The sequence below is a fragment of the Loxodonta africana genome, chromosome 22 (assembly GCF_030014295.1).
Source record: "Loxodonta africana isolate mLoxAfr1 chromosome 22, mLoxAfr1.hap2, whole genome shotgun sequence".
Classification (NCBI taxonomy): domain Eukaryota; kingdom Metazoa; phylum Chordata; class Mammalia; order Proboscidea; family Elephantidae; genus Loxodonta; species Loxodonta africana.
In genome coordinates this window covers 39,523,713-39,536,191 of record NC_087363.1, presented here as the reverse complement: position 1 = coordinate 39,536,191, position 12,479 = coordinate 39,523,713, and the positions used below count along the sequence as shown (strand labels likewise).

The 12,479-nt window shown below is 44.9% G+C and overlaps 1 protein-coding gene across 1 annotated transcript; it reads right to left on the bottom strand.

The window, feature by feature from the left end:
* Positions 1–7,023: 7,023 nt before the first annotated feature.
* MKRN2OS (MKRN2 opposite strand) lies at positions 7,024–12,166 on the bottom strand. The gene is made up of 4 exons (XM_003409969.3): positions 11,949–12,166; positions 9,578–9,627; positions 8,114–8,276; positions 7,024–7,264 (listed from the first exon to the last, which is right to left on the bottom strand). Exons 1-4 carry the CDS (start codon positions 12,164–12,166, stop codon positions 7,024–7,026), a joined length of 672 nt encoding a protein of 223 aa, XP_003410017.3.
* Positions 12,167–12,479: the final 313 nt, after the last annotated feature.

Sequence of the window (12,479 nt, the reverse complement as noted above, 5' to 3'; positions counted from 1 at the left end):
TCCAACTTAAATCTGTCACGTTATCTTTCCCCTTTGTCGTATTTTCAGCTTTGAGAGGCATTCACAGCCTCCGCTGCATCAACATAGCGCTCAGTGCTTTCCTGCGGACGGCGGCCCTGCCCCCGTAGTGCAGGAATTGCACCAGCTTCAGAAAAGTAGCATACCGTGCTCAAGAACACCAGGAAGCTTTGCGGAATTCCCAATGCTTGTATATGTTTTATGTTGTCACCCAAGACAAAAAAAAAAAAATCGCACAGACCAAGAAGGGGAACTCATGCACAGGCAAGATTACGTTGCTCATGCGTCCACCCTCCTCACCACACTCTTACCATTTCCAGCTTTTTCTAACGTGTGAGATTTCCTCTTTGTCATCGTTAGTTGCCGTCAAGTTGGCTCTGACTGGGCAGCCCCATGTACAACAGAACGAAACATTGCCCGGTTCTGCTCCGTCTTCACGGTCGTCATATTTGAGTCCATTTTGGCCACTGTGTGTTTTGAGTGCCTTCTAACCTAGGGGGCTCATCTTCCAGCACAGTATTGGACCGTATTCTCTCGTGATATGTAGGGCTTTCATTGGCTAGTTTTCAGAAACAGATCACCAGGCAAGGAGCCTGGGTGGTGCAGTGGTTACGTGCTCAGCTGCTAACCAGAAGGCAGACGTTTTGAACCACCAGCTGCTCCGCAGGAGAAAGGTGCAGCAGTCTGCTCCCATAAAAGTTACCGCCTCAGAACCCCGATGGGGCAGCTCCACTCTGCCCTGCAGGGCTGCCGTGAGTCAGAGTTGACCCAGTGGCAACGGGTAGTGGCAGTGGGTCGCCAGGCCTTTCTTCCTAGTCTGTCTTAGCCTAGAAGCTCCGCAAAAAAACTGTCTACCGTGGGGACCCTACTGGTGTTTGAAATACTGGTGACATAGCTTCCAGCATTACAGCAACATGCAAACCGCCACAGTACGAGAAACTGACAGATGGGTCGTGGGTGGGATATCCTGAGCCTCTAAAACTCGCCCACTTCCTCACAGGCCTTCCCACTTCGGTGAGCGTAGTTTTTAAGTACTTATATGGGGAAGATGGTGTCCACCTGTGAAGACAAGCATGCTCAGCTAAGACACAGCAGCCCGTGCTGCACCTGTGTCTGGCCCAGACACGCACAACTGCTGCTGCAAGCTCTTACACATTTGTTATATTTGAGTAGCCAATGTCGGTAAAATTTTTTTGCAGATCATTACAGCAGACATTCAGATAGTGAGCGCCCGCTGAGTATGTTGGTTTATCCCTACGGCAGCCTTGTGAGTTCAGGGACTGGGACTCTTCACAGGAGATTTGCGTCTCAGATGGGGAGGCTGTGCATCACCACCAGTCAGTGCTTTATGGGGCGTGAGGGGTGGACCTGTGCCCTCTCGGTCCCTGTTCTGTACCGTTGGAGATCACCACAGCTGAAATGCCCCTAGTGCAGGAAAGCATGTGAAGCCAGAAATAACCCTGTGAGAGGCTTGACTAAAGAGGTTAAAGAGGAAGGCACGGGGCCGGGTGGTAGTCCTCCACCTCAGGGTTGGGGTGGGAGAGGCCCCTCTCCCCAGGAACTTGCTCATGTCTGGGATTTTGCAAACAGCGTCTGAAGGATCACAGACTCCCTGAGGGCCTCTGGGGGTTCAGGGTTAAGAACTTCAGTACGGTGTGTGGTTCTTAGTTTTTAATTGGTTTCCCAGAGATAATGCTGTTGGATTCACGCTGGGTAATGAGATCCACTTTCTAAGAAGAACCCAGTCAAATCTCAGCTCTGCCTTTCGGTGGTTGTCTGACCTTGGTTCACTTACTTGACCTTGATGAGCCTCGGTTTTCTTTTCTGTAAAATGGGCATGGTGATAATATTTACCTCATCATGTGGCTACACGGATGAAGGAGGATAACTCCAAAAGCACCTGATATAATGGAGGTTCCTCTCCCTTCCTGGAAGGAGTTAACTCTAACCCCCCAAACTGTCAAGAGACCGATAAGATATAATGCCAATTTACTCATCTATGTTTGGAGCTAAATCTGGGCTGAGAACTGAAATGCCCTTTGGAAAGTAGGCCCATCTGATAACAAATGCAGACATTGTTTGTGCACAGAAAGTAGAGAGAGGTAAGGAGATACATGGATGGCCATCTCTCTGTGGAGCTGTTGGAGCGTAATGAATCACCTTCTCCCTGCCTCTTGAAGAAGCCGGGGAGAGAATGGGGCAGGCACCCTGGGAGGGTGCTAGGCCAGCCCCTGGGAGCAGTGGGCCTGCCACTGCAAACTTGCCCTTCGCTGGTAGCTTACTGTGCTCAGGGTTTTTAAGCTGTGTTTGTGAGACTCTGGTTTTGGTACCAGGTTTCGGCAATTCCTTCGTCTCCCTGATTGGAATAGGCTAGGGAGGCAGGATGGTTAAGGACTCTTTGGTTTGGATTCAGACCCAGCTTTGCATCCCAGCACTCACTTGCTAGCTTCTATGACTTGGAGCGCATGTGCTCATGTATAAAAAACGTTAATCGGTTAACCCAGAGGGAAGCTGTGAGGCTCAGGTGAGTTGATCCGCACAAGGTGCTAGCACAGTGCCTGGCACACAGCACACTTACAGTAAGCTGCAGCTACGATGATGCACTTTGTGGGGGAGGAGGAAGCACCATGTCCTAAGAACCACACTTTCATACCATCTACACAGAAGATTACTTGTGCAGTTGATTATTCTGTGTTGGTTCTTTCAGCTTCAGAGGCTAACATCTTCTGGCCTCATCCCCAATCTGTAAGGGAGAATGGTAACATCTATGCATTGACTGCCCTACGTTCTCACATAAAATTTCTGTACAGTAATTGGTTACTATGCAGCACTTTGCAGTGACTAAACCAATGAGCGTGGGACAAGGGTTTTAGGAGGGTTAAACCCAAAAAACCTGGTGCCGTCAGGTTGATTCCAACTCCTGGCCACCCCAAGTGTTACAGAGTAGAGCTGAGCTCCACAGGATTGTCTTGGCTGTGACCTTGAAGGAAGCGGATCGAGTGCAAACCCTTTGTGTTACACAGGGACCTTTAGGTAGGGTTAGAAAGCTGGAAAAGTTGGAAGGAGCTGGAAAAACTTTCCTAAATTTTTGAGTATAGTATATGAAACTGAAATTTTATTGTTACCTACTGAATAGAGTTTAGTTTTTATTTTGTCTTATTTTTCCTTTATTGTTAAAGCACTTTTGTTTTCTTGTTTTAAAAAAATTGCCATTTTCTGGAATGTGGTTAACTACCCTTTCCCTGGTGAGAAAGTACTTGGGCTAAAGAGAAATAAACATCCTTTCCTTCATTTTTAAATATCTGATCATAGACTTAATCATCTCATGAATGGTAACTTCCCTAATGCTATAACTGAAGCCCATTTTTAAAATTTAGTGGGAGATATTTACCCCCCATTTTTTCTTAGACTTTGTTTTTATATATAAACTGGAAAAATGCAAAATCCACTTCCCATAGTGTGAAATACAGGGATGCCCCCTTTAAGAATACATGACATGGAAAAGTATGTTTGTAAAACTGTTAAACCCAGAGGTGGTGGCAAAAGAATCCATTGTAATTTCCTTTAACAGGAAGATTTCTAGCATTTTAAATTTTATTTGTGTATACATTCAGAAAAAAAATATTTCAAAAGCAGATATTCTTTCTAACTTTTAAATGGCTCATTCTGATAGAGTAGAAAGAGTCGAATCAGCAAACCTTCATCCAAATTCCAAGTAGGAAAATAGAGGTGATCTTAGAATGTGGCTTAATCCTTCTGAGCCTCAGTTTCCCCAGTGTATAGTGGGGATCACTACTACCTCCTCAGTTTGTTTTGCAGACTAAATAAGATGAGATGGCATATGAAAACGTCTGGCACCTAGTAGCTAAGCCAAACGTTTAAGCATGGCCGTAACTGTTTTCCACATGAGTGAAAAGCCTATTTTATCCCCGGGTGGCGCAAACGGTTCTGAAAACTGGAGGTTCTAGTCCACCCACGGGTGCTTTGGAAGAAAGGCCTGGTGATCTACTTCCAAAAAATCAGCCACTGAAAACCCTGGGGAGCGCAGTTCTACTCAGACACACACGGGGTCGCGGTGAGTCGGTGTCAACTCCACAGCAACTGGTTTGGTTGTGTTGTTTTTAAGGAGTGAAGACAGCTCAGGAGAAGTGGGGGGAAGGAATATTGAAGTGAACACCTCCTGCACAAAGGGTGCTGGATACAGCCATTGTAGCTTTTTTTTTTTTTTTTGCCTTTCTCCTAGAATGTTTATTTGGTTTTCCTGGTTGTAAAAGTACTCCATACACACTGCGGAGGCTTTGGAAAAATACCTCTGTGTGGACCGTTTTCATCTTTCAATTGCTGACATCAAAGCAGACTGTGTGCCCTTGTTGGGAAGAGGGGCTCAGAGGTCATTTCACGAGCAATTATCGAGTACCAGTTGTGTGCGAAGGGCAGTAGTAAATGACAAGATGAAGAAGTGCATTTCGGGAGGTGCTGGGAGAACACAGAGACTCCAGCCTGAGGAACAGAGTTGGGGCCAATACTGAACCTCTCTGTGGCTTTGTGCAGCATTTGGCTGATAGGATAAAGGAAACAGTCAAAGGATTGTTTCAAAATTCTATAAATTTGAGCAACATTGCCATCTACTGGTGTTATTCCCAGACACTGTGATTTGATCAAGAATAGGAGGATTTGTAGCCTGCTTGACAGAGGAAACCCTGGCGGCATGGTGGTTAAGAATTCGGCTGCTAACCAAAAGGTGGGCAGTTGGAATCCACCAGGCACTCCTTGGAAACCCTAGGGGGCAGTTCTGCTCTGTCCTACAGGGTTGCTATGAGTTGGAATTGACTTGATGGCAACAGGGTTTTTGTTTGTTATTGGCGTGACAGAGAATAAATGAGAAGCAGACAGCCACCAGTGTCACCTCAGGTTGCTTGAAAATCAAGGGATGAAGCTGAAAGAGATTAGCGCGAAGAGCGTGAACAATTCTTAGGTTTTTTCTCCACCGTGGCATCGTCTTGTTTCCGTGTTTTCGTACTGGAATGTTGGTGAAAGAAAAATCTTCCTTTTCTCTTTTGTCTTCTCTAATGATTTGAGTTGCTGCACATCCTTGTCACTTTCGCTTTACTGGGGACAGTAATCTTCACCACCATGGCGTATCCTGGGGAAAAGTCCTTGAGCTTTGCGGTTGACCCTGGGTTTGAACCCTGGTTTTTTCCACTGTATGACTTTGGGCAAGTCATTTCCTCAGCTTCCCCTTTCATCTGTAAAATGGGTATAATGTTAGTAGCTACCCCACAGGGTGATCTTGAGGATGGAAAGGGAAGAATAGAAGTTCGGTCTGATGTGGAGCCCTTTGTGAACACTTGGTAAATGTAGCTGCTGTTACTACAAATATCGTGTAAAGAACTGGAGCAGAGAAACTGAGTCCTACGAGAGAGTGTAAAGAGAATAGTGGCAAGTAGGAATATTCCTAGACTTGACAGTTCTTTCATCTTTACCCTCTACAGGCTTTGTGCCTTCTTGGATGCCACAGGATGCCATTCAGTTTTCATAGTGGTATTGTATTCTGGGTGGGCAGTTTTATTTTTTCTTTAAAGAAGCATACCTGAACTTAAAAGTGCAAACGTTTGTACACCATGCATTTTCTCCCACTGAAGTTGCTAGTGTTGGAACATTGGCCTCTTTGGAAGTAAGCTTTAAGGATCTGTGGTGTGTTTTCTGAATATCTTTATTACTTGGTAATACCTTGAAGATGGTTTTGAGTTTTGGAAATAAGCACCATTTGGGGCCAATACTGGGGGATAAGGTTAAATGGAGTAGTATCATGTTTGGGCAAAAACAAAGTGCAGTTTCCAAAGAATTCTGAGGTGTTTTTGTTCATTGCCTATTTGAAATTTGAAGATTCTTTGGGTATGCAAGTTCTCATATGCTTGTTAAAAGTCATCCCATTTCTTTATACTCATCTCGATTCCCCTTCCTCCTCATGAAGGCTCTTTCTTTGCCTCCTTACTGAATACAGCATTTGAAGTGGGCAGAGAGAAAGTGCTTTACAGCGGAGACCCCACACCCTCTGTCCACCTGTCAGCAGCCAGAGTGAAAAAGCAGACTGGTGTTTGACTGACTGCAGTCATTGCTGATTCAGGTTGTACATATAGACTCAGAAAAGCTCATTCAAAAGGAGCAGTCATTTCCTAACTTATATTCTGAGGTCTTTCTCTCTGTGTTTTTTTTTTTTCTTTTCTTTTACTATCATTGACTTGTCAAAAGGTTCCCGTTCCAGCTGAGTCCACTCCGACTCATGGCAACCCCGTGTGTTTCCAAGGAGAACTGTGCTCCATAAGGTTTTCAAAGCTGTGATCTCTCAGCAGATTGCCAAATTGCCAGGTGCCGCTGGGTGGATTCGAACCGCCGCCCTTTACAGTTAGTAGCCCAGCACTTAACCATTTGCACGACTCAGGGACAGATGGGATCAGATGGCTCCATGTACTTTTTAAATAAAAACAATGAGGTGTAGCTACTCATTACTTAATACAATATAAGGGTCTTGCTCATCTTCCTATCTTCAACTCACTTTCCGATTTATGTTGATGACATGTGAATTTGTTCAGCTCAAATTAGTATGTAAAAAGTTTCCATTGCCCTGAATTACAGGTGCTGCCACTTTGTGCTGTCACGTGGAGTCCCAGCTTAAAACCCAAACTGTAATATAATTAATGTCACCGAATTGTACATGTGAAGAATGTTGAAATAGCAAATCTTCTGTTACATTATATTTAGCACAATTATTTTTTAAAAAAAACTTCTATGAAAATAATTTACTTGTAATGCATACAATTTGTTAAAACCCAGAGCAATTTTTATTAATTTTATACATGGTTATCTTCTAATGAGCTGGATTATGCTTAAAGGAAAACATAACACTTTTTATTAACCACAGAGCTTTAATCATTTGGAAATTCACGGTGCATATTAAAGTTGTCACCCGCAGCTGTCCTGTGTCAGGCACTCTGATACACGCGTTCAGAGCGAAACACTTCCTTGAGGAGTGCTTGCCTGGTGCTGGGGCCGGTCAGTCACGTAGAAGCCGTGCTCTTCTATGGCCCGATAGAGCGTGATGTACTTGGAGGCCTTCCTTGTCCTTGGGAGCACATACTTCTCTGTGAAGTCGGTCTTGTCTAACCGCTCCATGCCCTCTGTGCTCAGAATGCAGTTAATGAATGTGAGAGTGTAATTGTAGCAGTTGTGGTGGTCTTCTTCATACCTGTTGAGACAAGGATGTGGAGAAGCGAAGGTTTAATCTAAAAGTTGCCCAGGAACAGGCCATGAAGCTACTGAAGGACTTCCGTCATTGCAATTGGGTTACTTCAGTGAATGGGGCTCCGAGGCGACTGGCCCATGTGGCTGCGAAGTTTCCAGAGGTGCGGTTATTGAGGGGCAATTTGGCATCCTAGGCTATTTCTGTTTGCTGCTTTCATACAGACAGGAGCAGACTCAACTAAATGTTCAGAATGATGACTTGTATTGCCAATTTGGGGAACTTAATTTTCACTGGAATTCTAGATTCCAGAAGTGGGATTCCAAGTGGAAATTTTATATCCCACAGTGTCTAAAGTCATCTCACGGGACGCCTCAAAACTATTTCAATCCACACACAGACTGCATGTCTTCTGAAGTACGTAGGGATAGAGGAATTGTGAAATTAAATAATTTTTAAATTGCTACAACTAAAAAAAATAAAAATGGAACCTTAAATCTCTCTATATTTTGAATATAATTAAAAAATTTTTTGATTTGAAAGAAATATAATGCCCTGGCTTTTTTTATATATGTTTTTTAATGCTATGTATATAAATATACCTAGTCAAATTACTAAAATAACTCAATAGGGTACTAAGTTCTAGTTCTGTCAGCTCTTAAAATGCTATGATTTTGTTGTATAAATTTATGCTGACTCATCTCCACAGAAAATCTAAAGTAATTCAACCCATTTAAACTGTTACACGGCTAACATCTCACTATGGGCTCAACATGAAGCCAAATGCAGCGTTGAATCCTCGTGCAGTTGCTTCGCGAATGACAACAGTGAGTAGTGGTCTTCGGAGCCACGTACCTGTGAGGCAGCCAGGCCCCCGAGTTTGAGAACTCCTCCAGGTACTTGTCCCATTGGTCCATCAGTCCATACATGTTGGGCTGCAATAATGGGATACTTATACTCTGTTCCCACCCTGCTTCATCACGGTGGATACCTTGTACGTTGTAATTATACACAACTCCTACAAACCAAACCAAACCAAAGTTATCCAGAAGCTTAAGGACAAATGCACACCTGTTACAAAGGGACTTCAGAAAACGACAGCAGCCACCTTGGTAAGTTTACATAATGTAACCCAGGTTGCACTTTGAGATTATGGCAGAGAGCAGAGGCCCACGATTCTAAGAATCCTCTTTCTTGGCGGTCATTAAGTACAGAAAGCAGCCGTGCCCCTAAGATCTAAGATTAGATACGGTTGGGAGGGAGGAGCATGCTGAGCCTCTGCCTCCTCTGCTCTCAGCAAACATTTCATCCAGGTGAACCAGGTCTGGCGCTCTGAAGTGGCGCCTGGGAAGCCGAGACCATACTAGGCACCAGGATAATAATCATCTCCAAATATTTTTGTTGAAGTTCCCTGTTTACAAATCCTTCTATCAAGTTTCCTTAAATCTGCAATAAATTTCCCCTGATAAAGATTGGTGGTAAATTTGCCTGCTCATGTGGGTAAATCTGAGTTCTGAAAAACCAGTTCTAGGTTTCTTTTCACAGTGCCAGTTCCTCTTGCCTCTAAGGGTTAAAGAAAGGCCATAATCAGACTGAACCCAGGCCTCGGAGCCTTGCTTATCTGGTTCACCTGGCTGACCATTCCTAGGACTCCCACTCCCGGCCGGCGGCTATGCCCAGACCCTTCTCCTGTGGACAACGATGTTTCCTGGTTTGCAAGGGGTTGCAGACTTTGCACCCTCAGAGCTAAAACTGGTCAAAGGAACTATTGTTTAATCTTCACCTGCTGCTGCTTTGTTTTAGACAGACTGCTGCAGACCCACAACACACTAAGGTGTTATAAAAAAAGGTGTTATAGCCCCTGTTTTATTCCTGAAGGCCCTGCCTAGCCCCTGAAGAGCCTGGAGTGAGAGGACTTGGTAGGGAGCTGTGTGTAGGGCTGGGGCATAGGAGGAACTGGGTCCCCATTTTGGATTGGACACGAGATGAGATCTTGGTCAAGTCAACCTATCTGGAAAACTGTTTCTTCCTCTGTTAAAAGCAAACAGAAAACTTCATAGTTTTGCAAGGATCTTGATTGAGAAAACATTAAAGGGCTTTCAAATCTTTAGTATTGTTAGTAGGAATAACTTGCTGTAAGGCCAAGTATTTCTCATTTGGGGGGGTTGTGATGCCCTACCTTGTGGGTAGTGGTAGAATCCAGGGATGCGGCCATGACCACATTTTCTCTAGAGATGCTGTTCTCCTCTCACTGGGTCAATTGTGCTTTTATTTTTTTGTTTTGTTTTTTGCTTAAAAAAATTATGAAAATGGACTCACCACTTGTGTTGGTTATTCCAACGTGAAGATCAGACCTTCCGTCATATTCCCTGAAAAAAACAAGCGCGTTTTTCCCCTTTGGCACGTATTTACCCTGATACTAGATTAGTGGAAAATGTTTGAGTTTTCCTTCTCTGATAGGTTTCTGCCTTATACAGGTTCCAGCTTTTGCAGGTTTTACTGTAAAATGTTATAGAAGCAAATAATAGGGACAGGGGCACGGCCACCGCTCTTCCGTGTGGCACCTTTGTAGAGATAGGACAAGGTGCCACTCTTCTGCAGATGCAGCACTGCACAGGGCACTTGGCTTGGGGAGTAGAGAGCAGCACCCATCAGCCAGGCACCTTTGTGCAGTCCACAACCTGCACAACCACATGTGGCAGCCCTGAGAGATTCTAACCTAATTAGATCAAAGTCAGTGATTACCTCTGGTTGTCTTTTACAAAGTCAGTGGAATTGCAGAAGTGAGTTGTGACAGTCAGTCGTTTGCAACTGAGAGTGAACTTCGACCCATCAAATTGTTTTCTTGGCTGTACTGAGGGTTTGGAAATGTGGATTAGAGGAAAAGAAATAGCTTGGAACTTGGAGGCTTTAGAGGGTCTGCCTTGGGGGTCCTGCAGTTCCTGGCCTGAGCACCTGAGAGGCTGAGAGAGGCCAAGGCACATGACCTGCTGCAACACCACCACCTCCCTCTGCCCATGGCACCGATTCCCAGACCCAGAATGGAGACCAGGCCCATCAGTATTCCTACCACATGAAGGGCAAAAAAATTCAGTGTTGTCAGTTTCTTGAGAGCAGGGCTGTGGCTTGTTCACTTGGCATTTCCCACACAGAGTGGCTAGGTGAACAAACCAGTGTTAAAGCAAATGAATTCCAAATTTTAACCGAGTCATTCAAAAGCTTTTGGAATCTAACCAGTTAATGACTCAGTGTTAGCATGAATGGGGCGCTCTTATATTATAAAACACTTTGGGCTTTGTAATTCTGACAGAGATGGACGTGAAGATTCTGTTAGCCTGAGGAGTTATGGTCTGAACTGAATATGAAGAGGATAGGGCGAGAAGGAACGTGTTGGCTCAACATTATAACTGACGCTTGGCCCAGATTCACAAGCCTTATCACTAATTATCACTAACCCTTACAACTCAGCAAGGTCAGTGGGTCCCCATTTTACAGATGAGGTACCAGAGACCCCGAGAGAGTCATGGAGCTGGTTAGCAGAAGAACCAAGACGGGAACCAAGGCTTCATGGCGCCAAAGTTGGCATTGTCTTCTCTGTATCCTGCTGCCCCCCAGGAAGGGTCAGAGGGCAGTTTGCTCAGCACCTAACAGTCTGACCAACACGTTCAGTCACTTCGGTTCATTTCATCCTCACAGGGACCCCAAGGAAATAGATCCAGGTTAGTAAGCAGGGATTTGAGGACTCCAGTCTTCAGATCCCCAATCCAACACTGCTGAAATGAAGAGAGGGTTAGAGGTGGGCTTTAAGAAGGCAAAGAGGGTCTCCACATTAGACAGTAAGGATACACGTGAACACATCATAAATCATGTAGCATCACTTAACCCACCCCACACCACCCCATGCTCTTTTAAAAACTGGCTTACATGGGGCTAATCCCAATTCCATTTGTAAATCCCAAACCAACCAGTTGCTGTGGAGTTGCCTCCAACTCATGGTGACCCCACGTGTGTCAGGGGAGAACTGGGCTCCACAGGGTTTTCAGGGGCTGATTTTTCAGAAGTAGGTCACCAGGGCTTTCTTCCAAGGTGCCTCTGGGTGGACTCAAACCTCGAACTTTTGTAACACCCAGGGACCCTGGACAATTAGGCATGATTCTTTCTTTTGATTTCTGAAATCTTTAATGAAAGCCAGGTGGCATCTACAACTGACATAGACCTGGACTATCTTCAGTTTAATTCCCTTCCATACAAATAATCTGTAAGTGGCCATTTTTCAAGCTTTGTGCATTGTACCTGTTTGTCACAGAAACTACAGACCAGCAGGAAATGTAATATTTGGATACAATAGGCTGTTGGAGTGTCCCTGTCAGTCTCTGAGCACAAAGTCTACGGGTGGAAAATCCCCAGGCTATCGGTTTTTCTCTCTTAAAATTGTATAAGCAAGTTTACCCATATTCTTCTATCTTTTTGTACTTCTCATTCCAAGAAAGAACGTGTCCCCCCCATCTGTTTTTATGAAATAGGTGGGCCTACCTCTCAGGATGTAAGGCCAAAACAAGGGACTGGTCACCGAACCTCACACTGTATGGTACACATCAGAAAAAGAGAGCTTTCGTGACTGAGACACAGATGGAAACTTTTGCACAATTCAGTGTAACACTTGAAAAAATAATAATAAAGAAGACTGTACCTAAGAAAGGTCCCCTGAGTAGGTCTGAGGAGGAAGGAACATTTCTCTTGATGGCCATTGATAAAGGGATTGGAGATGCTAATAGGGGCTTCCTCCAGCTTCCTGGAGCCCACGTCCCGCCGGCAGAGGGGGCAGCACTCAGGCACGCTGAAGCTGTAGATGTATTTCTGGCAGTGGTTGAATTTAATTATGGGCTTTCCGGCCTCAGGGCACAGCATGGCTAGAGGCTCTGGACTACCTGGGGAGGTGTAGCAGATCTTGCCCTTCCTTATTACACACCTGGCAGCACAGGTAACCCAATCCAGGAATGATGTCATGGTGATTGACGGCTTCAGAAACCAAACCAGGGAGGATTAACCTGGAGCCCTGGCGTCCCATAGCTTGGTTTCTTAAAGAGCTAGTTTTCATTTGTGCTCCCAGACAGCGCTTCCTTCTGGCCATTTTACATTTTACAGCTGATGACAGCCAGCTCCTACTGAGCTGAACAGCCCTGCTTTGCTGTGACACTTCCTCACGTTCCTCCGGAGGTCC